The 24,458-nt window shown below is 50.6% G+C and overlaps 7 protein-coding genes across 7 annotated transcripts; 2 read left to right on the forward strand and 5 right to left on the reverse strand.

Annotated features, from left to right (window-relative positions):
* Positions 1–1,371: 1,371 nt before the first annotated feature.
* On the reverse strand, positions 1,372–2,538 carry MYCGRDRAFT_111441 (uncharacterized protein; the record flags this gene model as incomplete). The annotated part of the gene is made up of 2 exons (XM_003848135.1): positions 1,372–2,263; positions 2,316–2,538. The coding sequence occupies 2 exons, from the start codon at positions 2,333–2,335 to the stop codon at positions 1,372–1,374; spliced, it is 912 nt and encodes a 303-aa protein (XP_003848183.1).
* Positions 2,539–3,370: 832 nt separating this feature from the next.
* On the reverse strand, positions 3,371–3,826 carry MYCGRDRAFT_96984 (uncharacterized protein; the record flags this gene model as incomplete). The annotated part of the gene is made up of 1 exon (XM_003848134.1): positions 3,371–3,826. The coding sequence occupies one exon, from the start codon at positions 3,824–3,826 to the stop codon at positions 3,371–3,373; it is 456 nt and encodes a 151-aa protein (XP_003848182.1).
* A 671-nt stretch (positions 3,827–4,497) lies between these two features.
* Positions 4,498–6,377, reverse strand: MYCGRDRAFT_77324 (uncharacterized protein; the record flags this gene model as incomplete). The annotated part of the gene is made up of 4 exons (XM_003848133.1): positions 4,498–4,968; positions 5,021–5,861; positions 5,920–5,999; positions 6,168–6,377. The coding sequence occupies 3 exons, from the start codon at positions 5,972–5,974 to the stop codon at positions 4,686–4,688; spliced, it is 1,179 nt and encodes a 392-aa protein (XP_003848181.1).
* A 2,241-nt stretch (positions 6,378–8,618) lies between these two features.
* Positions 8,619–9,585, reverse strand: MYCGRDRAFT_15641 (uncharacterized protein; the record flags this gene model as incomplete). Its single annotated transcript, XM_003848132.1, has 3 exons — positions 8,619–8,675; positions 8,743–9,180; positions 9,226–9,585. Coding segments are annotated over 3 exons (855 nt in total), but the record flags the coding sequence as incomplete, so codon positions are not given.
* A 566-nt stretch (positions 9,586–10,151) lies between these two features.
* On the reverse strand, positions 10,152–10,976 carry MYCGRDRAFT_77325 (uncharacterized protein; the record flags this gene model as incomplete). The annotated part of the gene is made up of 4 exons (XM_003848131.1): positions 10,152–10,437; positions 10,500–10,553; positions 10,615–10,723; positions 10,817–10,976. The coding sequence occupies 4 exons, from the start codon at positions 10,930–10,932 to the stop codon at positions 10,333–10,335; spliced, it is 384 nt and encodes a 127-aa protein (XP_003848179.1).
* A 187-nt stretch (positions 10,977–11,163) lies between these two features.
* MYCGRDRAFT_101727 (uncharacterized protein) lies at positions 11,164–12,682 on the forward strand (the record flags this gene model as incomplete). The annotated part of the gene is made up of 2 exons (XM_003847855.1): positions 11,164–12,344; positions 12,459–12,682. 2 exons carry the CDS (start codon positions 11,474–11,476, stop codon positions 12,680–12,682), a joined length of 1,095 nt encoding a protein of 364 aa, XP_003847903.1.
* Positions 12,683–14,818: 2,136 nt separating this feature from the next.
* Positions 14,819–15,115, forward strand: MYCGRDRAFT_28882 (uncharacterized protein; the record flags this gene model as incomplete). The annotated part of the gene is made up of 1 exon (XM_003847856.1): positions 14,819–15,115. A coding segment is annotated over one exon (297 nt), but the record flags the coding sequence as incomplete, so codon positions are not given.
* Positions 15,116–24,458: the final 9,343 nt, after the last annotated feature.

Raw genomic sequence — 24,458 nt, forward strand, 5'->3', positions numbered from 1 at the left:
ACGCCCAAGGTCTCACATCCCTCATCTCAGAATCCCGAGTCGACAGAAATGCAGGTCTCACGTCCATGACATGAGCATTTGCGGCGCCCGGGGCGCCGCAAATCAACCAAAATGCCAAGTCCTCACCGCATCCTTCGAGCATTTCAGAAGTCCGGGACGCTGCGAATGCATGTCACGTGGGACTTGCATTTGCGGCGCCACGGCATTCACCGCATTGATGATGCATTTCAGAAACCGTCGGCGCCGCAAATACAGCCAGATGCCAAGATCAGGTCTCGAAGTCTCTAAGTTTTCCCACGCCTGCACGCCTCACTTGTCCGCTACTTCTCAAGTCATAGCCCGACCGCTCGTCACATTCTCCGACGTTCCACCGACTCATCAATCGGAGGGAGGTGAACGCGCCACTAGCACGCCATAAGCCCAGCCGTGCATCGCGGAAGTGATCTGAGAAGTCCGAACCGAGATACTCGCGCGAAGCGAGCGTGAGCTGCGAGAGGCTAGAGGACTGTACCTTTCTAGTGACGAAACTTGCGTGGGTCGCGTGGACATCATCGGACCGCCGGACCTGGTGCACGATCACTTTCGTTGATCTGTTTTTGGACGACACGTCAACTGTACATAGATACGTTGAGCGCCAGAGCTCACATCTTGCATGCTCTGCTCTGAAATGTTGGAGATGGGACAGAATGAGGCAGGCATGCTGAATACCAAATACAGTCGTTTTCAATTCGTTTGCAACAGAGTTCTCGAGGAGAAAGTCTGCTACGGTTCATGTAAAGATTATGCTAATGTCGTCAATCCATCCTTTCTTCGCCGATTCAACCGTGCGATCATCAAGCCATTGTGCCTGCCAACCCACTAATGCTAATATACTCCATACAACGACTCAGCAACCATGCGCAACTCCAACCCAGCCGAATCCCACTCCAACCGAAAAGCAAAAAGTGACCAAAACGCCACAAAGGACAGGAATCGTAACCTTGCGTACCAGAGAAGATCTTTCCACCTCAATTTCGAGCAGCAACCCGCGGGGCAGACTCCGGGCAGCCCAGACGACCCGCTTGCAGGAACGACAACCCCTGCAGCGCCCACGCTGCGTGGAACGGCGGGAAGCATGGCTGCTCGCGCGGCGATGGACCGCGGACGGAGGAGCTGAGATGCGTTCAAAGTCTGCAGGGTATGTGTGGGATGCCCGGATCGGAGAGGGGAGATCAGGAACCAATGGCTGTACGCTCGCTCGCTAAACGTGCTGATGCTGAAAAGAAAAAAGATGTCGCCCAGAGGAAACAAAAATTGATGTGTCGTAAAACCGTCGTTGATCGTCTTTATTCAGAGTCCAGAGTCGGTCGATGGACACGATGACGAGTCGAATCACAACCGTGACGAGGCATACATCTTCGTCAACCCATTCTGGCGGTCAAACTCCGCCACATTCCTCTTGTAGATGGCTGCATGCCTCATGCGGCGACACTCGCGCCAGTCCGGATGCCCGTGTACGATGCATGCTTTGGACTTGCTGTCCGCGTGGTTGCAGAGTTGCTCGTTCGGGTCGTACAACAGCGTGTCCATAAGTGGAGGCATTTCCTCGTCCGTGGCGTCCATAAGATCCTCGTATTCCTGCTTCCACTGGGCCATGGCCTCGGGACCTTGTATGCGAGCCCGACACCAGTCTTTGTGGGCGAAGTAATTCATGATCTTCTCGCTGCCGCGCTGAAGAGTGATTTTTTTGGCGTAGGTACCGGATCCGGTACCGTTACCGCTGGACTGCTCGTCAAGGCGCCAGCCGCCGTAGAATTCATGAAAGCTCTCCTCGCGGATGGGAACAGCGCCTTGTTCGCTGCGGGAGAACTTCTCCTTGTCTTTCTTCTCCATTTTCGAAGGATTGTTTGCTTGCCGGACGGTCAGGGGATCCTGTCGACTGTCTCGACGGTTAGTTGCCTGTGAGGTACGGCGGTACGGTCGGGACGAGCCATGTCCGTTGCTGGAGTATGGCGAAGAAGCTCGGCTGGCGGATGGAGTGAAGATGCCGTCAGAGTCGCTGCCAGACGACGAGCCGGGTGATAGGATGTCATAGGTGTAGTCGAGCGGGACTCGACGAGCGCCGTAGGTGGCAGGGCGGTGGGCGAGGTTTGCGTGTAGTGTGAAGTGTTGTTCTTGACGCTGATGAAGGTCGAGTTCCGGGAGCGAGGTGAAGTATCGAGGACACGAAGGGCAATGCAGGAAACCACTCGTCAGCTCAGACATGCCTGGCAGACCCGGGTTGCTGTGGTTTGTCAGTGCTTGAACGATGCATCGGGAAGCGATCTTGAACTCACTTGGTCCTTGAGTTGGCCATTGCTTGAAGTGTTGGGTCTTTGATGTTCGGAGTTGGGAAGCTTGGGTGATGAGCGAGTCCTGATGGGCGTCCGAGGGTTGCAGATGATATTGTTTGAGAGTGATCGGTTGTGAGTGGCTTGTGGGAGAGGTTTTGATGTGAGGTTTGAATATGGAATTGCAAGCAAATGACCACCGTGCAATGAATCAAAAGGCCAACGAGGTGCAATGTCGTTCGAGGAGCGGACGAAGATGTGTGAATGAAGAAGAAGATCAATCGAGGTGGAAGATCAGCGCGCTTATAACACGTCGTCCTACCCATGTCAGCTGTAGAGGCATCGTCAACAGGCAGATGGACGTCAAAGACCGGCATCGACAACAACAGCCGCCGCCAGCGATCGTACTGCAGTGAAGTGGATCAATCCAATGGTCGTGGTCCACGACCATCGGGCCGATGCGCTAAGGGCGAGGCGGTAAGGACGACTCCTTGCCGTTCGTCGACACATTGGGGAGTGAAACATCCAAGGGAATTAGAAGGCGCTCGCGCGAGAGGAGACGAAAATCGGATTTGATCGAGAACCTGGTCCAAAGCGGGTCGGAACACGAGTATCAGTCGACACCTCGCCCATTGCCCTTGCACGATTGACCTGCTTGTGCATTGGGGCCAGTGCGGGATCTGCTTCCGCTGTCCGAGCGATCCAGGTCTCTCTTGCATGCTCAGATTGCTACGATAATCGATTGGTGCATCGATGGTGGTTGTTCTGGATCTGAGTGTACCCTTGTCGGCAGACCGGGGTTTCGGAGCCTTTGGAACAAGACGAGTGTGGGTGGGACTGGCTGCGCATCCCTCTTTTTCGCACACCGCAACTTGAGGTGAGCATCATTGCGCAATAAACAGCTGCGCGAGCATGAACTTGTGCCACTACTGAGTTTACCCGATCGGTACGCTGTTCGAAGCATCTTTCTCGACTTCAGGCTGACCCAGCAGAACGATCGCAACTGGACTTGTCATGGCGTGGGGTGAAAGGATCGCCCATCCTGCTTGAACAAGATCCGTTCATGTGGCTTTCCGCAAAGAGGCGCGAAGCATGAGATCATCCGCCGGCCCTTGAGCTCCAAGCGACTTGCCGACGCCTGACGCTGAGAATTGGTCGTGCTTGCAATAATATGCGCCAAGGGCAGGCGGCAGAGCGGAATATGGAGACTGTGTGCGACCGTGCGACAATCGTGTGCGCACAAGATTGACAGCGAGCAAGATGTCGTGTTGCGTCAATAGTGCGAGACCTGCATGGCGGCAATGGTCGGGCGTGAAAATTAGGCACACCGTAACGAGGACGACGGTTCGGCCGAAAGACGTCTGCAGATTCCCGTGATTCACCAGGAACATCTGTTGGGTAAGCGGTTGCGGACTCGGCCAGGCACTTGCTATGCTGTGCAACTCATCGTTGTTTTCAGCATGCACGAACAGCAGGCCCAATGCTTGCATAGCGTCGTTCGGCGAAGGTCCCGGCATTGCAGCTAGTCGCCCTGACGCAAAGTGTGCTGTTACCTTTCCGGGCACACTCGCAAAACATGAAGTGGAGCAGCGCGAAGAGGGTGCGCTGTCATATTCGGCGGCAGAAATGTGACAGTCAACGTCTCCGGGGTAAGGCCATCCTGCGGACAGCTCCCCGATGGGGGATCCACTGGCTCAGGCGCCCATCTGCAAGGGGCAACAGGATTAGACGCAACCTGACGGAGGAGCCGAGAAGCGCTGAGAGAATCATTTCAACGGGAATTTGGGTCTGCTGCATTGTAGCATGCGGTGCGAGCTTTAATGCGGAGACGTGCGATGGCCTCTAGAAGAATTGTTGACACGGTGAAAGGAGCAAAGAAGTGAGGTCAAATGGGGAAGACGGGCAGCTACGGGAGACGGGAAGTCAATTCTGGCGGTCACGTGTGGTTATGGTTTTCTATGATTTCATCTATGCGAGACACGGTGAACAAGGTACGATTGGGTCTTCACAGATTGACACGTTCAAATACAGATGTTGCAGTTGTCCTGAAGTAGAACTTGTGCCGGCAGGGTTTCGGGCGGAAGGCAAAGTCCACCATCGCTGAGCATCCTCGACAACTGTCTCCCAAATGCCCACTAGCCGGATCAGCAAACCATTGACCTCTTGAGAGTGGGATGGAGACATTGTGCGGTGTGCGTTCATGTTTTTGAGTACTACCATTAGTCTATGCAATTCCTTGTCTGTCCGAAATTGTTCAATTCCCCAACCAAGGAAACAGCCGGCAGTATAAGGCTATGCTCCTCCATGCTTCTCGCAAAAACGCCTCCGCAGAACACAAATAAGATCAAATTCGCCATAGTCCTTCCTTTGTCACGCTCAGAGCAGACCGAACATGGCCGCGAAGAGACCGAGGACACCAGTGGCGCCGGGAATGAGCATCGGGTTGGCCGCGCCGCTTGACTTCTTGGGCTTGTTGCCAGTGGAGGTACCGTCTTGGTCAGAGGTGGAAGTCTCGGTCTCGCCCTGGCAGACGTAGTCTCCCTTGATGACGTTGTTCTCGCCCTGAAGGCTGTCGAATGTGGAGCAGGTCTCGTTGATGCTCTTGCTGGAGACAATGGTGAAAGCACCGCGGACGTCGTCCAACTTGGGGAGTTCGACACTAGTATTGTTAGCAGGGGTTTTGCCGACACCTCTCTCGAGTTGCAACTTACGCAGTGAAGGCACCGTCAAAGTCAACAGCACCGGAGATGGTGGCGAGTGCAGCGAAGCCGTTGACCTCCTCAAGAGCAGAGTTGTTCGCAATGGCCAAGCTGCCGACGGACTCCAACATCGGCATGGAAATGTTAGTCAGCTCGTTGTTGGCGACGAAGGTAAGGTCACCGCCGACCTCAGTAAGGTTGGCGGCGGACAGGGTCTTGAATGTGCTGTAATAGAATGCGACGGATCCGTTCACGGTCTCAAGCGATTGTGCGGTGAACTCGGAGCAGTTGGAAATGGTCATGTTGTTCGCCCAGATCAGGTTGGGGAACTCAATGACAAGGTCCTTGCTGTTGGCGCCGAGGATGATGGAGTCGGTCACGTTGCCGAGCTGCATGTTGATGCTGGTAAGATAACGGTTGTTGGTGACGATGATGGTATCCGCAACCTCGAGGTTGATGCCGTCGAGCGACGAGAGCTCAGTGTCGGAGATCTCGAGCCCGTTAAGCTCTTGCACGCCAGTGGTGAAGGACAGTCCCTGCAGAGCGGGCAGAGTGATCCAGCTGATGGTGTCGAGTTTGGTGAGAACAGGGAAGTTGAGCGATGTGAGGACGGTCAAGCTGGTCAGCTCGAAGCTGCCTTCAACCTCCTGCAGGTTCTGGGCGGAGAGTCCAGTGAGTCCAGTGACATTGTTGGCAATCAAGTCACCCGTGATTTTGCGCACGCCATCAATGGCAATGTTTCCGGAAACGTCCGAGGAGATGGAGATTGAGCCATCATAGGTTTGGCATGAGGCCAAGGCGCTCGCGTCGCCGGCGTTCTGAATGGTGGCGGTGCCACCGTCACCGCACTGAGCTGTGAAATGTTCAGTATCCTGCCTTCGCCCGTGATGTTTGTATTTGATGCCACTCACCAGCTGCTCCTGCTGCTACGGCCAAAGCCGGCACAATGTATCTGAAGATCGACATGTCTTTTTCTCGTGGGGTGGATTAACTGGAAGAAGGGATCTGTCAGTGTCGATGCTCAACGCGCGTCGTTGGTGATGCGGGTGTGGTGGTTGTCGAGGCGGCGACGGATGGATGGCGGTGATGAAGAGATGGCGGTCGGCGAGGTCGTCGGCGAGAGGACGAGGCGATCCGGTGGCGGATGCAGCTCACTCACCTTGGGACTGTAAACTGCTGCTCTGTGAAACGTGGACGACGGCGGGACAAACAATGTCAGACGTGTCGCGCGGAATGGATTGATGGGTCGGTGGATGAAGAAGAAGAAGCTGAAAGGAGACAGCAAGCGAGTGTGTCGGAAGGGAAGAAGCTGGGCTCTGCGGATGACAAGCAAGAAAGAAGCCGGGGCACTGTAGAAACGAGAGAAGGTGCAGTCGGAAGAGGTGTTTGGCGAAGAATCTTGAAAGGAGTTGCCCTGGGCCGCGTATGTTCCTTCTGCGCTAGTGGTCGTTCGTGCGGCTTGATTGGGCAGACGCGGCACGATTGAGCCTCAACTCAACAAAACATCCATGGATGGACGACGAGATCCACCACCAGAAGAGAGTGCTCCATTCTTTCTTCCCCATCGATACCGTGCGACATGGGCTGAATGGCTTGTGTGATATACTTACTCTACGAAGGATGAAGACTTCCACCTTGTCCATACTGCATCCTCATCAATTGAAAGGCGTCCCTTCATCGATGCTCGCAATCATCACATCTCCACTCCGCTATGGCCAAGCAGATCAATATCATCAACAACGTCTCCCTTGGCCTTGCACAGTCCGAGACAAGCCGCGCGCGAAGCCCAAAGTTACCGCCACCACCGCCGCGGAATCCACTTCAAAATCAACCAGACGACTCTCTCTCCGTCCATCAAATTCGCTCAATCTGATAAATCTCCGCGGCCTCGAGAATTGTTGTGACTTGCGGACTCTGGACCGAACGTTTCGGCGGGCGGGAGCCGCCAGAACGCCTGGGCCGACTTTATTTCAGGTTTCGCTATGCGAGGTTCCCTGTGCATGCGCCACTCATCTCCATTCATCTCATGAATCGTGGGTCTTCATTACCTCGTATAATAAGATAAGTCGATAACGCAAGGACGACCTCTGTCGCAAACCACGTGCATCCTCGCTCAGTCGTCCGCTGCACATGTTCGACGATGCCTTCTCTCTCACAGTCAGTCCCGCGGAAGACATGAGCATCTAGGCACATTATTGCCACCACCAAGCACTGCAAGGCAACTTCTTCCGTCGCCACTCCGCGAGTCGCACCGGAAGCAAGCAACATGAAGTGCAAAAGCTGTACCTGATGAGCAGGGCGGCGCCGCGTCTCTCAAACGCACGAGCTGAAACTCAACCAGAAGTCCAGAACCAGCGATTCAATCCAATGCGTGGTCGAGTCGAGGAAGGCAGATGCCAAAGACAAGCGCTGCCTTGATCCGATATCACGCGTAAAAGACCACTCATATACCAATCTCGGCACTCAAAATACCCCGCAAAATCGCTTCACTGTGGGACCGTTCGCAGGTTGGCAATCTCTCCTTTCCCTGAACCATGCACTCTGCACCGCCTCAAGGACGCAGCACCGATCATCCACGCAACCCACGCCGCTGTCAATGAAGTCAACAACGTCGATCCCAGCATGGTTTATAAATGGACTCTGATGTCAGCAGACAAGGCTCATTCTTAGACTTTCATTACTGTGCAAGCGACGATGCCGGGAGGACATGGATCATTTTTCGGGAAGCGCCTGCGATCGCTGAGTCCGCTCTGGCCAGAACACCGCTGTTCAATTTCCAGGCTCTGGTCAACATGAAGCAGTGTCCGCTTCGAGAAGCAGTTCCGAGCCAACTTGTCCTTGCGAAAAACCTCGATACCGCCTGAAGATCGACGAAAGCATCGACTGACTTTCCGACGGCAAGCGCTCTGTCCCATGCATACGGGAATTGGCGCAGGCTTCTGTAGACCATGTCATGATCCAATACGAGCCGGTCCGGTATCACCGGAGTTTGAACTTGCATTGGCTTGGAATCGTCGCTGTCACGCTCAAATGGCGAAGACTATCTCATGCTTTCACTCCAGGGGTTGTATAACAAAATCTGCGCAAGTCCTTGCCTCAAAGCAAGAATCGGGGGTTCTGGAGTTCGGAGGACGATCGCGGTTCTTTCTCATGCTTGTCGCCGTCATTCTTGGTTTTTGCTCGAGTCGCTCGTTGGGAAGTCCGAATTGCAGATTGCGTGCCGCGTCCTCACTGGACATAACACTGTGCTTGCGAAGTGCTGGTATTGAGCAGGCGTTGTAGAGCCTGGACGTGATGTCATGCGAACAGTGAAGACATGCAGGCCAGCAGGACGCTTCGCTTGCTCTTCAACAGGATCTCGTGCATGGGAGCGGATCGATGCGATTTGAGAAGACCGTTTGGTGAGCATCCTACAAAGGCAGTCGTACGCTGGATGTGTAAGTCTTGCTGCGGAATGAACCCTCGCAGTATCTCCTGTGCCTCGATCTCGAGGGTTCTCTTCGCAGCAAAGCCCTCGGCCCGTATTCGTTATTCATTATTTGTACAGACCGTTCGATCGTTTCGAGATCCTGTGCGCTCTCATCCGTTGGTCACTTCAAACCTGCTCTCCGATGGCAGAGATATCCACTCCGTCGCCAATGCGCCACATATACCACATGAAGATGCTCTGGGAGAAACAGTCAGCGCCCAGACGAGTGACAGAAAGCAGAAGATAAGAGACCAAAACAGCATACCCTAAACGGTCGAAACCTCTCTCCAATCTCCAGCATCTCTTGCTCTTTCATGTACTTCCACTTTCCTCCGCCTTCCTTCGCCTTTAAACCAACCTTCCACTTTCCCACGAACCCAGCCATGCCTCTTTGCACGCCCAAGTCTCCCGTGCTGAATACGTCCGTACGCTTCAGACTAAAGAGCATGAACATCTCCACCGACCACGGTCCCAGCCCGCGGATGGCGATGAGTGCATCGTGGACTTCTTGATCGGTGCCGTTCAGGAGTAGGCTTGGTGTGAGAGACTTGTCGAGGAAGGCAGCGGCTAGACCAGAGATATACTCGGCTTTTCGTTGGGACAGGCCGGCTGTGCGGAGGGTTGGGAGGTCCTTTGAGACGACTTGAGCAGGCGTCGGGAATGTGGACTTCGGTTTAGATGCTGCTGCTGCAGTGTCTATGTTCTCGTTTGCCGGAGTGTTATCCTCCCAGTATCCGTCTTTCTTCACTTCGTCTTCTGCTGTATTGAACAGTGCTACAAATTTCCGCTTGATGCTTGATGCTGCTGCTCCGCTGACTTGCTGGCCGATGATGCTCGACACTAGACTCTGCCATGGGTCTACGGGTTCTGCTAGGCCTTCGGCTGAGAACGGTGTGCATGGATGCGACTCAATCAGAGGCGCTAGATTCGGTGCGACTGATATCAAGTGTGCATATGCCGTGGGGAGGAGAGACTTGTTCGTGAGGGTAGACACATCTGGCACTTTGGAAGGAGAGGTGTTGAAGGCGGGTGGAGGAAGCGTGTGTTTCCCACTCGGCGTGAGGAGCGGAGCATTCGTACGATTGGGGAGAATCGGATGGGTCGAGGGTGTCCGTTGGAGGGTCAGCTTTGGGGCTGGAGTTGTATTCGTGGTGAGCTTGCGGCGCTTGTTGGGTGTGGTTGGAGGTGGTGGCATAGATTTCGCCGGATTGGAGTGTGTAATAAGGTCATCTTGTTCTTCTAACTTGCTCTTTCTGACACGTTTCTTCGCTGGTGGTGCTGCGTTGGTAAGAGGGAGAATCGTTTCAGGCTTCAGCTGGACTCGGGCAGAGCGTCGAAGCGACATTGTGTAAAGGCGAGCTGTGGTAGTAGCGAGTGTATTGGTGCAGAATCAGCTTCTGCGTTGAAAGACTGATGCAGAAGACGGCAGATTGTATTGTCGTATACGCGATCTACATCATGGTGTATAAGGTATGGTGGGTGTTACCAGCCGAAGGTGAAGTTCACGAATGACGGAAGCTCAACCTGAGGTGGCGTCGATCGCGAAACCGAGACGATCTCACATGACTTGTCGAAATGCCTCATGCCAATCGAAAAGGCGGCTCAGACTCATACTGCACGCAATGACATCAGGAACATAGGCATGCGAAAGTGCACGCGGAGCAGCTGATATCAGAAGCCACGACGCAGTTATTCTCTGAAGTGTTCCCTGAAGTGGTGGTAATACACTCGATTGCTTTCTCGCCCGTCTATGCCAGTCCAACGACTATCCTGTGGCGGTTCAGAACCTCCACTTTGCGATATGTACACATCGTGCGTGACACTCTCCCCTGACTTTCCTCGTCCAACCACGCTCTTACTTCTTCACACTCGGCTTCGTGATCTGCATGCTCTCAAGATCCTCGCGCTCGCCGACCTCCTTCTCGATCTCCTGGACGATTGGCGAAAGGTATGGGTAGTCCTGGTGCGTTCATGATCAGCCCCGCACTCGACTGAGGTTCCGAGATATCGCTGTCGACTTACCTGTTCTGGCTTCGTCCACTCGTGCTTCGGAAGCAATTGATGCGCGATAGAGCACTATTCCACCATCAGTCACACTTGTACTCCGCAATCCTTCCACGTCTCTTCATGAATTTACCTGCACAGCTCGTCGCATGCGGAAGACGCGGTCGTAGGCCTCCTTTGGTGACAGTCGCTTGAGGGCAAGCTGGACTTCAGGGCTCTCCTCGGGGATCAGGTCGTCGGCTCTATGACAGCCAGCAGATCAGCTTCCATTCATGACATATCCCTATCCATCGCTCTCATGCCCTCCATCTATGTTCTGCCCGGCCATAACCTACCTCAGTCCCAACTTCCTGTATCCAGCGCTGTCCATGTACCACTTCGACATGGGCTTCAACCAGCGCTGCAACCACGGGCGCTTCATCACAAAGGGGGCGAGAGACGGAACCGACATCGTGGCGTTTGTGTGTGGGTGATCGTGCGGTTTTGGGAGTCGTCGATTGAGATGTGCTGTTGCTGCGTCTTGAAGCCAAAGTCTTGATGTCGCCAATGTTCGGACGAGTCTAGCACGGGTCGGGTATTGCCGTTTCTTCGAAAGCTTACTTTCCTCGACACCGAAGTCTATCTCTCTCGCTCTCGGCTCGACACGCACGCAACACTCCACTCGGACATTGTTTCTTTACCTCTCGTGCAGACTCTCCTACAATACACCGCCGACACCTCAACGAGCTGCGCCATACCGATCCACCTTCACACGAACCTATCGGCGACTTCACCAATCTGCAGCCATTGACTGCTGTTTCCCGCAATCACGAAAGCGGGGCCCTCGTGCGGGCAACGTGCAAGAAAGAGAAGGACGGAAACCACAGTGAAGCGCGCCTGCCTGCGCATCTACGATCCACACGATACACGACGATGAGCGTGACATTCTTCTTCATCCGGTAGCCCTATACGGGCCCTGCAGAACAATACCTCAACATCTCTAAGGTTCTGCAATGTCGTCCAATTCCGATGGACGCCCTACACAGCTTCCACCTACAAGCGATCTTGCACAAATCACCACCTTCCCACGTCTGGCATTATGGTTGACACGGAGAGATCCCAGCGCCATAAATTCCTTTGCTGGCGCCATGGCTGGCGTTGCTAGTGGCATCGTCACATGTCCTCTGGATGTCGTCAAAACCAAGCTCCAGGCACAGGGCTCTTTCGCAAAGCCTAACCACAACAATCCTCTTCTCACCAAGAATCCTTCAGCCGTCTACAGAGGCATGTCAGGCACCATGCGCGTGATTGTCCGACAAGACGGTGTGCTCGGCTTGTACCGCGGTCTTGGGCCTATGCTGCTCGGCTATCTCCCCACATGGGCAGTTTACATGGCGGTATACGACAGTAGCCGAGAGTACTTCTACGCAAATGGATACAATGAACGCACTCGAGACAAGTGGGTTGCTCGAATATACGCTTCGGTCGCTGCCGGGGCGTGCAGCACACTGGTTACCAATCCCATCTGGGTGATCAAGACCCGCCTGATGTCGCAGGTCAGCAAAACGGCCTCCGATGGTGCTCGAACCCCATGGCACTACTCCAACACGTTTGATGCCGCACGAACGATGTGGCGTGCAGAAGGCTTGAAAGCATTCTACTCTGGCCTTACACCAGCGCTGCTCGGCCTCTCCCACGTCGCGATCCAGTTTCCTCTTTACGAATACTTCAAGCAGGAGTTCACCGGCGCTGAGATGGGGTCGACAGTTCCGACCAACAGCGCATCCGACACAGCGTCCAACACACTTGGCATCCTCGCAGCGACCTTCCTCTCAAAACTCTGCGCCACCACGGCGACCTATCCTCATGAAGTTCTACGCACACGTCTCCAAACTCAACAACGACTCTTCCTCCCTGAGGACTCCCGCCACGGCATTGGCGCATCGCAACACTCCCAGACACTTCAATCCTCCGGCGCCAAACGCATCGGCAGCACAGATGGCATGGCCTATCAACCGCGCTACGCCGGCGTGACATCCACATTCAAGACCATCCTCCGGGAAGAAGGATGGAGAGCTTTCTACAACGGATTGGGAACGAACCTGATCCGCGCGATTCCAGCCGCGATGACGACTATGCTGGTATACGAGAACGTGAAAGCCGGCCTCACGGGGCTGCGACAGGAAGGACTCGAGATGAAGGAACGCGGAGATGACTTCTGAGGTAACTACTTCCCCTTGTTTTTGTCACATTTTGCTTTGCTCTTCAGCGGCGCGGCACAGCGCGGTGGGACTCCTTTTCTTCGTGACTCTCCGCCATACAGTATGGCGGCTGTGCATTATGGGCGTTTGGTGTGGGCATGGGATGTGTTTTGTCGAAGAGGGAGGAAGCGATGGTAACGCATACAGTGGGAATGGGTGGAAACGAAATGAAAGCGGAAATTCATGGACATTTTGTGCATCTTGTTTGCTCTTCGAACTGCTCACTGAGGCTGTTGATTGCGGGTGGGAGGGGTTGGCATGGAAGATCAACTGCGGCATGCGACGCCGGTTAAGAACAGGTAGGTGAGGGATCTTCTAGTTGAGGTGAGGCCGATGGAATGAGTGTGGACGTCGACAGTATACTGATGGCAGCTTGCAAGCTGAGGGAACGAACGAGCAGGAGGTGAGAAGATGTTTTCGGCCAGAAGACTGGTTCGTGCGCACATTTGCCGTGTCTACGGTCCAATAACCAGAACACCAGATTCCGATTGATTTATCGCAGACCCCACCCGACGGTCACGCTTGTACTGTCGAGCAGCGCCGCGAGCGCCTGATATTGGAGAGTTGGTTATCGCTTTACTCCTCTTTGGTCTCCGGCTCCGCTTCGGCCTCGTCAGCAGCATAGGCCTCTCCAAACTGGGAACACGGAGAGCCGACGCCGCAGCGCTTCCCGATGTCTTACCAAGACATCAGTCAGTACACCAGAGCTGGACAATCCAAGCGCGCAGCACCGGGGCTTACCATTGATCTCGGGCTCACGCTTGACTGCGACCGCATCGGCCACTGGTCTCGCCGGCTTCGTAGGCCTTTCCCCACAGAGAGCATGGAGAGCCGACTCCGCAGCGCTTTTCGATGACTTCTAAGGATACATGTCAGTATAGCTGGACGATCGAAGCCGTACAGAGTGGAGTACCATCGATCCCGGCTTCGCGTTCGACTTCGATCGCATCGCCCGCTGATGCTTTGAGCGGCGCCTGTGTAAGTCAGCTACATGCCAGGGAGTGTTTGGCCAGACAACCACCTACTGCGATTGCTGCGGCGCTGAAGTATGCCAGGATAGCAAGTCGCCAGACAGTTGCCCGTATTTGCCATCACTATTGTGGTTGTAGGTTAGTACCAGACTGCGACGGGAGCAAGAAGGACAATGAGAGCGAGCAAGAATACGTGAATAGATGCTAATGTTGGCCCAGAACTACGTCCACATTGGGATTGTAAGAGAGCTCATCGCTGCATCACGAAGCTGTGGCCTGTCAATTCTGGACCTTACCCCGGGACCGGGTGCACCGATCAACGCCTCCATGCCCATTAGCTCGCATACCATGCGAGTCTAGGTACATCGGCTCCTGCTTTCACAATCGTCGCCCAAATCCGACGACTAAGCGGGCTGCTCGATCGCCAGGACGAACGATTGCATACCGATATGGCACCGATAATTTTCCACCAATGTCTGCAGCACGACGCCCTTGTCCTCGTGAGGTCATCGTTGTTCGCGTTCGACACAGCACCAGTCACCACATCAGTGCCGTGCGCTGCGTTCCGGAGCATCGATGCTTGAATCATTCAATCTCGAAGCATGATGCTCCCCAGAGAGACTGTCATGTACCTCGATCAGACCAAGGCTGTTGACTTCGAGAACCAGTCGCTCTTATCTGGAGGCAGAACGAATCAAAATGGCACCGGTCAAAGATGGTGGCCACCGTGGGCACTTCTACTGCCGATCTTGACGGCTTCACATATTCTATCTGTTGCCTTTGGATATGGTTTAGGCAAACTCAACGCCGGCAACAATGAACAGCCGATTTCGCCGTGGATGTCGAGCGTTGATAGAAGCTATCACATGGCCAGGTTCAACGCTTTTGAGAACCCGAACAACTTCACCCTGGATTCAGCCCACGGCGGGCACGACGTTGAGGATTATTGGATCGAGGCTGGTACTTATGGTAAGACAGCTATTCGCAATCGCCTCAAAGTACTGTTCGACTGACACGCGGTACAGCAAAAGCGGTCTTAGTGCCAATGGAGTATGCCGAAGACTTCGGTCTGGATCGAAACATTCACCAATACTTCGAGCCGTCGACAGCCCACGTCCCATACGCTGGCTTTCCCGCCAACATCCAAGCCATGCACCAAATGCACTGCATCGACTTCCTTCGCCAAGGTCTATTCTTCAACTACGAGTTCTATCGAAGCATCCACCCGGTAGCATGGATCGACAGCACGCCGGAGCTTATAGTCAAGCACTTGTCGCATTGTATAGACGTGCTGCGCCAGCATGTCATGTGCGAGGCCGACCTTCGCGTCACGGGGTTCTTGAAGAACGGACCTCCTGACTTCGCCACGGAGAAACAGTGTCGGAATTTCACTGCTGTGAGAGACTTTGCGGTGGAGCATCAGTGGGAAGGCGCTGATGATAATCAAGATGTTGACGATCATCATCGTGGTTATAGGACTGTTGTCCCTCCTCGATTGTCAGCAGAAGAGTTGTGGAGGGGCTATTGACGAGGGCTGGTGCAGACAGCTATCTCAGCCTGATCAGCGCCGATAACAGCCTCTTGCGAGTGGCTAGCGATCGTCTCAACAGCCGGAACGAAAGCCGACTCGAGCTCGGGAAACCTGGTCCTCCACGATCATGCGGCATGCCAGGTTCTCCGCGTGGGAGGCGGAACGAAGTGCCGTCTATCTTCGTAAAGCAGGGTCATCCTCAGGCTTTAACATGAACCTGTTTCCTTGCAGAACGGCCTTTGACCTCACGCTAGGTTCGAGCGGACGGAGTGCCGATGAGCCTAAAAGGAACCATGGCTGCGATAACCATGGCATTGGGTCTTAGGTTCCGGCGGCGGATCAGTTCATGTCGCCCACGTGGACTTTTGGTATGGCTCATGTTGCAGCGTCAACTCGGACCCGTTTCGCTTAATGGGGTCATGGTGTCTACTGCAATCGTGAGAAGGGTGACGTCTTCTCCCAGTGGGCACTGGGCTCGATCGATGGGCAGATAGCAAAGTACGAGCTACCCTTGACGAAGTCGAGCGCTCGATAGAGAGAGGCGTTGGTCCTTAGCTTGGCTGGGATACGGCGTATATCATTGAGCTCTTCGACGGTGGACTTGTGGTGGAAGTCGCCTAGGCGTTCAAGAAGTGCAGCAGGGGTGACTTCAACCATTGCGTCTCGATCAGTTCTCTCGTCGCGGCTGTAGATGGCGATGTACTCGGCCTAGCAATTGAGGCAAGTGGCGGAATCAGCATCAACCGATCGTAAACACATCGCTCGAGCGCAGGAGATATCGAGCATCGACGAGGGCCAAAAGAAGACATCGTCATTAGACTATGTTTATCGCTGGTGGACCTAATACATGTAGTTTAGCGCAATACTAGTAAATTTCCGCAACACCGGCCCTTGTTGCCGGTAAATTACACTATTCCCTTTATAGCATGCCGCTATAGTCAGTTAGTTACGCCTTAGACTACTATAGTTAAAGGACTAACTAGTCGACTATCGCTAGATATAGCATAGTGTCGTTGTGCTTAGCGTATTAGCGTGTCGTATATTGTTCGCGTTAAAGTCGTAATCTGGTCGTAGTCGTTCGGTCGCACCTCTATATATAATACTATAGTTAGCAACACTAACCCTATAACGATCTAGCACTTTATAAACAGCGGCGTAAGCGGCGTATAGTAGTAGGGCGGTAAGATGTTATCGTCGCCGCCGCCGCCGTAGATAACCGCTATAGCTACCGTTAGCACGCCTATAGGTCTATATAGAGCCTACTAATCTATTACCGAATAGAACAACTAGTACTAGCTTCTACCTTAATATCGCGACGACATAGATATAGCTATAGTATAGTAGTAGTCTTGTAGCTATAGTATGCGAGTACTACTACGTTAGAAGGAAGCTAATAGACTCGCAACACTAACCGCTCTACCTATTACTATTAGCTTAGACCCTCCGGTGCTATTAAGTCTATTACTAGCTAGTAGTATTGTAGCTAGTAGTGTTATAGCCGGTAGTGTTGCCGGTAGTATTATAAGCTCTAATAGCTCGTTCGCGAATCTGTTAGAAATAAGTAGATTGTTGTCTAACTACGTAATAGAGTCTATAGACCTATCGGCTCGTAAAGAGATAGAGCTCCGGTTCGTTAATAAGGATAAGGTAAGGGTGCGGATAGTCGGTAAGACTAAGACCGGTAAAGAGAAGATATAAAACAAGCGTACCGTCTTTACGGACGAGCGCCGGCTAGTAGTTATAAAGGCGTTAATAAGCTATCGTAACATAGCTATTAAGGAGCAGTCGTTACCCTACTTCTTTACTACGGTAACGACCTATATTAGCCGGACAACTAACCTTAAGCCGAGCTATCTATAGCGGACAGTTATAAGGGGTGCTAGCTCGACTAATACTATTATAAGAGGGTAGATTCCGCAATATAAGGAGGTTATAAAGCAGAAGGTTGTTAGTACTAGCCGGCTATAGTCTAAGCTACATTAGGCGTACGAGGAGTAGATCCGGATTATAGTTAAGAGGGACGAATACTATACTAATAAGAAGAAGACTAGGCCGGCGACGAGGAACACCTGTACGCGGTGCCGGCTACGAACCTGCGATACTATCGCAGAGCCAAGTTTCCTCCGGAGGATTAGAGAGGCCGTCGATCCCTCTTCCCTTACAACAACAACACGACCTGGAGGCACGCCTCCCCTCGAAAACACAAGCTACAGAACAACAGCACGATTCGAACGAATAGCTCTCTACGCTACGAACAAGAAGAAGAAGAAGAAGAAGAAGAGGCAGTCTACTCTGTCCTATACGCGCACCTCCTCGAAATCCGAATCGAAATCGCATGTCCCTTCTCTAGTAGAGACGTCGTTACCCTCGAAAGGAAGTATACATGCACTTTAAAGAGCTAGAACTTAGTAGAATCTACAACTCTGCGATTAACCTGCGTAGCTATATGCGTTTGGAAGCGGCATACAGTTCCACAAAGGCATATTAAGGACAAGAGAAGACAGCGAGTTAGACAGCTGCTACTGCTTTTGCACTGCTTTTGCATTTAAATTTGCAGCGTGCGTGCGAAGCGGAAGGATCCGCTGAAAATTCTGCAAAAAGCTTAGCGCGAAAATTCTACAGCCCTAGGCTGCAACACTCGTTTGATTTCCTTTGTCTTACGCTGTTTTAAAGTCCTTCGGCAGATTCTGCTTGCAGGTCCTGCCTTAGGCACGGGGTTTCCCCTAAGGTTAAAGAATACCAAAGAATCTAATTGTAACTAGATCTACTGCTTTGCCTTTAGGGCATAGCCGTCCTACATAGTCTTAGACTCCAAAAGGACGTAAATGGAACAAACAAACAAAACAAACAAACAAACAAGAAGAAGACTACTAAGGAGTTAGCGGCTAAGGAGAAACGTAAGGAGGCTATTAAGGCCCGTAGTATAAAGCGGCCTTCTCGTACTTTAGATAAGGGCAATAGTAGTAGTAGTAAGGAGCTACTATCGACAGATAATCGCACCTCTAAAGCGAAGCGCCGCAACATATAACGGGCGGAGCTAGCGGCAGACCGGATTCGTAGTAGTACTAGTAAGACTATCGCGGCGGCGCTATAGTAGATACGTAAGGATTCGAACGCCTTTAATGCGCGGTATAAGCGTTAAGAGTAGGCTCTTTAACGCTAGCACGAAGAGAAGATAGAAGAGCGGCGGCTAGCTCGTAAACGTAAGGAGGCTCGGAGGCGTAACGGCGGTAGTAGTAGTAGTAATACTAATAGGCTTATAAGGCTCGAGCGACAGGTAGAGCGGACGGATAAGAAGATTAATAGGCTTATAAGCATATTAGAGCGGTTAGTAGATAATAGGAAGTAATAAAGGAAGGGTAGTAGAATTAAGGAGATGTTGTTAAAAATAAGCGGCGGGAGTAGCCGGAGGGGTTGTTTTTTATAGTATATATCGTCTAGTATTTGCTTACTCGTAGGTGCAACTCTGTCGTCGCCGTAAGGCTCGAATTTATATTGTTTTTAGTACAAAAAAGGGGTCTTAGCGGCTTTTATATAATAATAGACTTACAACTTCGAGTAAATCTAGTACTAAGAATACTATTAAACATAACGCCTTAAAAATAGCTCGAATTAATAACGCTATTGCCGCGGTGCGAATCTTCTACTTAACCGCACCTCCTTCCTTCTATTAAATATAATAACATATACCGCCGCGAGCCTTATACGCCCTTAGACTACCTTATACGCCTTCCCCTCGACCGCCTCCTATTAGACGTCCTGTCGAAACCCCTCTAGATACACCTCTACCGTCGGCGGCGCGTACTTAAATATATTCGAGATAGGGTTATAAAAGCCGGCTTTATATCTTATATAGTGTACGCTATTCTATAGCAACAACGATACGAAGTAGTACGCCGAGACCGGTTAGTAAGAGCTCCGTAACAACTAGCCGATATTAGGGTACGTAAAGAGCTTAAAGTTGTCCCTAAAGGCTATCTTAATACTAATTCGAGCCTATAAGTAGAAGAAGTTAGCTCGGCTCTAAGCGTCTAAGAGGTAATAATAGTTACCGGTAATAGCTCTAAATAGATCGATAATAGTATAATAGCTATAGTAAGCGCTGTCGCTATATAGATATAGCTTACGCTTATCCTCCGGCCGTTCTTCGAAGATTCCTCGTAGCCGTTCGAGCACCCTAGAGTTGTAGTATACTTACTAGTCGTTCGTAGCTCTAAGGAAGGGTAATAAGGCATAAACGACTAAACTATCCGGTGTTGTTATATACTAGAGCTTCTTACTATTGCCCCTATAGTAACTACTATAGGTATCTAGCTATATCTAATAATCCTTAGGCCTTGCGAAGTAGAAGAACGTACTATCTACGAATCCCTAAACACATCGACATCCGCACTTCCATTGCACACCCAATATTGACCCGATTATCACCAAACACGCACTATTCGAAAGCCCTTATTAAGGCCGTTCCAACGAACCCGCATTTACCCCGCTGCCCTTAAAACCTACGCCGCTACTGGAGTTCAAAGATTTACCTTGTTGCCCCCTTTAGGGTGCAAATTTTGCTAAACTCCGGGATTTGGCCCCTACCTCCGAAACCTTATTCCGACCTTACCTCCCCTACACTCGAAATATTCCCTGTTTAGGGCATTGTATAAGGAAGGTTTACAACCTGTACTACAACACTTTAACACACTATAACACAACTAATACGCCACCGATTCGGACGCCGTGTAGCCCGTTTAAAAGCCCTCGACGAGAGCTTTTATTCTAGCTATTAAACGCCTAATTTGGTCGAATTTTAAAAGAGCTAAAGGCCAAACAAGAGCAGTGTTCCTAGGATATACAAATATATATATACATATATACTTAGTTCTCTCTATACTAGAGTTACCTATTGTCCTACGCCGCCGAAAGAGGAAGCTAAAGGAGCAGTGTAGTTTAGTAAGGACGAATTTGCACCTCTAGGGATTAGAGTAGTAGTACTAGCTATATAGCTAGATACTCTATATAGAGTATAGGCCTACCTTTCCCTAGAGACAAAGGTTATCCCGAACCTGCTACGGCTACCCGCAGAACGCCTCTAAAGCCTGCTATAAAGACGTACGTTACTGCAGGCTAGAGTACTTCCTAGAAGTAGAGGTATATTTATATATCTCTTCTCTCCTCTTTAAAGTATACCTTCTCCTATACTCCTACTTTATATAGTAGGGAGAAGAGTGCCCTAGTATCGTAAGTAGGCTAGGACCCGAACGCGATTAGAAATAGAGACGAACAAGCAGCCCTCTCGGCGTAAGACTGCTAAGCCTCTTTTCAAACAACAAATAACAACAACAAGACAATGTCTACCGAGACGGAAATAACAGACGCAGGTACCCCTTAGACTCCAAAAGCTACAGCTAGAGGGGACGAGGAAGTTACATTTAAGTCTCTTAAAACCCTGCCGTCGCCGAAGGAACTACTAAAAAGAACCGGCATTCCTTTCCTACCTAGGAAAAGGCAAAACCCCTTCGAATTTAGTAGCTCCCCGACTCGTAGCCCTTCTCTTAGAAAGAAACAAACACTCTCTCGCACGCCCGCGAACGAGAAGATCCTACAAGCCCGATAGCTACTAGTCGAAGCGGCGGGGGATCTAGGCGGGTTTCTAGAAGAATAAACCCGGGTTCTCGACCTTCTCGAAGTCTTTCGGCACTTTACCGAGTATACAGACTTTAGGATAACGTCCTAAATCCTCGCAAAGCAAGTCTCGAACCTAGAAACGATAACAAAGAAACTAGCAGCACAGGCGAAGAAGCCTACTTTCGCAGACGTTATTAAGGGAGATAGCGGATCCGCTACCTCTACCTTTACCTCCTCGACAATAAAGACAATATAACAATAACAACAATAACAACAATAGTAGACGACTATCTCCCGGAGGGCTAGCAAGCCGAAAGAATAAGCAGAACCGATGCCTCTTATCCTTGTACTAAAGGATAAAGAGAAGGAACTCGACTAGATCGCAACCCGAGACAAAATTAACGACGCTCTTAAAGGCGAAGACTAAGAGCTAGCTGTCCTTGCGATAAAGAAATTATTTCGGGGTAATATTGTCCTAAACTTTGCAATAGAGAAAGCCCGCTAACGAACGATCGATAGCCTTACTAAGGTTACCGATATCGTAGGCGAGGCATAGGTAATAGAGGACTCTCTCTAGCATAAGGTCGTAGTCTACGGCGTCTCGACCGCGAACTTTAACACGCTAACAGGCCTATAGGACATTTAACAAGAAATTAAGACCTTTAATAGAGGTCTTAAACTCGCAGGCACCCCGATTTAGCTAACAAACGAAGAGAGAAGAAGGACTCTTACTAGGGCGACAGTTCTAGTAGGTTTTGCTACCGAGGAGGAGGCAAAAAGGGCTATTTAAAACTGTCTATACGTAGGCGCGGACAGCCTAAGAGTCGAGAAGGCGAAGGATCGTATATAACAGAAAGGGAGGCCCCTAGAACGTTCTACATGTTAGAATACTCTCTACGGATCTTCTACATTAATCTTAACTAATCTATCGAGGCTATAGAGTCTACCTTAGACGTCGCGGTTAAGCAGAAAGCCGACCTTCTACTAGTCTAGGAACCGTAGACTATAGAAGACCCGATAACAGGCTACAAAGAGACAAGATCTATCGCATACTAGGAGTACAACTAGCTATTCCTAACGACTACGGATTCGACGATCCGGCTAAGAACAATGCTATATATTAGCATAAGACTTAATGTTAATATCTCTCCTATTTTATTAGACGATAGCGACATACTTTCCTTTATTATTTTAGACAAGAAGGGCAACAAGATCTAGATAGTTAATCTCTATAACGAGAAGGACCTTCGGGATACCGAGAACCCGCAAAACCGACGAACAACAGAGAGAAGCCTCTACTCTCTACGCAATACGTTCCTTCTAAACACTCTACTAGTAGGAGACTTTAACCTTAGATACCCGTCCTAGGATCCGAGGGGAAAGGATACTACTAGTGCCCGCGAATTTATAGAGTAGATAGAAGACTAGGGCTTTACTCTATATAATACAATAGGTGTCGGGACCTTCTATAGGCCGCACCTAGACGCAGAGTCGGTCCTAGACCTTACGTTTACAAGAGGATCCTTATCTACGAAAGAAATCGACTAGAGAACGATTCCGACAGGCTTAGACTATAAGGCTATATCTATAGACCTTATTAGCGCGCAAGATCGAGCCTAACAGAAGAAAATAGTTCTAGATATAGCTTCCGCGGATTAGGAACTGTTTACAGATCTCCTAATAAGCAAGGCGACGTCTATTAACTATACGAACTCCCTTAACGACATCGCAGACTCCTTTACCTCGTATATTACCGAATCGATGCGGGGAGCAATCCTAGAGAAAGTAGTACACGCCTGCGCAAAACCTTAGTAGAATAGAGAGCTACGCACGCTACGCTGTATAATGTCTAGAACATATAGACAGACTTTTACCTACGGACGTACGCCGACGCTAGACGAGAAAGAGGCGTATACGAAAGCGAGAAACGAGTACTTCTAAGCTATTAAAACAGCTAAGAAGAACTACTAGAACACTTTCCTCGAAAAAGAAGACTCGAAATCTATCTTTAAAGCTATGTCCTATACTAGGAATAGCAGCCGAAGATAGATACCTATAATAAACAACGAAGATTCTTTCGAGGGGAAATGTAAGGCCTTCTCCGAAGCCTTATTTCCGCGCCCTCCTGCCGAGGAACCTCTACCTAGCCGTTAGGAAGCGTATACAGCCGGGGATTAGGGCTAGACTACGCTAACCAAAGAGGAACTCGCTACCGCCTATAGTACGAAGATAGTAAAAGGAAAAACGCCGGGCCTAGACGGTATTACGCAAGCTATTATTAGTAAAGCGTACGGCGCTATTCCTATTACCTTTCTACGTATATATAGTAGGCTACTCGACGAAGGACACTACCCCCGATACTAGAAAGTTGCGACAGGCGTAGTTCTAGCAAAGCCGGGAAAACTAGACTATTCGGTCCCTAAGGCCTACTAAGTTATCTCTCTCCTAAACTACCTTAGTAAGATTAGCGAGAGAATACTCGCAAAACGCCTAGGGATTATCGCAGAGACGAAGCCCCTTCTATACAACTCGTAGTTAGGAGGGCGAAAGAAGAAATCGGCTATCGATATAGTGCTTCTCTTAACAAACGAAATTAAGGAGAATCGAAGGAAGAAAAAGAAGACTTCGGTTATCTTCCTCGACGTAAGAGGAGCATACGACTACGTTATAAAGAACCGACTGTTAAGAATAATAATCTAGTTAAGGCTTCCGTATAGCCTTATACGTTAGGTTCAGTCGTTTATAAGCAATAGACGCCTACGAATAGTATTCGACGGATAGATATAGGAATTCTAGGACGTAGAGATCGGCGTTCCGCAAGGTAGCCCGATATCTCCTATCCTCTTTCTTATCTATACGCGCGACATATTCTTCTCGCTATAAGGAGTTACTCCTAGTTCCTACGTCGACGATATTAGACTATCTACCTCGTCTACGTCCCTTAAGAAGAACTCTAAGGTACTAGAACGTAAGGTAAGAAGGCTAATAGACCTAGGAAAGAAGAACTCGATTACTTTCGACCTAGCAAAGACAGACCTAGTACACTTCTTAAAAGGGAAAGGGTCCGATTGCCCGGTAATTCTTCCAAACAGCAATATTATTCGCCCGGCAAAGAAAGCGATAAGGTAGCTTAGGATTTAGCTAGACGCCGGTCTTACCTTTAAGAAGCATATTGTAATAAGATTAGCATAAGCACAAGCGGCATTCTATTAATTAGAAAGACTAGCAAATACCGAACGCGGTCTATCTTCTATATCGTTAAGAAAGATCTACCTAGCTTGCGTTACTATAATAGCAGACTACGGGGCCCCGGTTTAGTAGCGGTCGAAAAAGAGCATAAAACCTCTAGTATCTCTACAAAGTAAAGCTTATAGAAAGATCCTAGGCGTTTTCCGTACCGCCCTAAACGTCCCGTCCGAAGTAGAGTTAAATCTCTTCCCCCCGGATCTACGCTTAGAGAGATAGTTAATTTTATACTCTCTACGCGTAGCAAAGCTACCCGAAAACTACCCTATAAGACTCGCTATCTAAAGCGCGCCTCTAGATACGCGAGAAGTCCGACACAAGGACTCGAGAGAGATACTTCCGCAAAAATAATAGAGAACATAGATATAACTAC

This window comes from Zymoseptoria tritici, chromosome 12 (assembly GCF_000219625.1).
Source record: "Zymoseptoria tritici IPO323 chromosome 12, whole genome shotgun sequence".
NCBI classification, from domain to species: Eukaryota; Fungi; Ascomycota; class Dothideomycetes; order Mycosphaerellales; family Mycosphaerellaceae; genus Zymoseptoria; species Zymoseptoria tritici.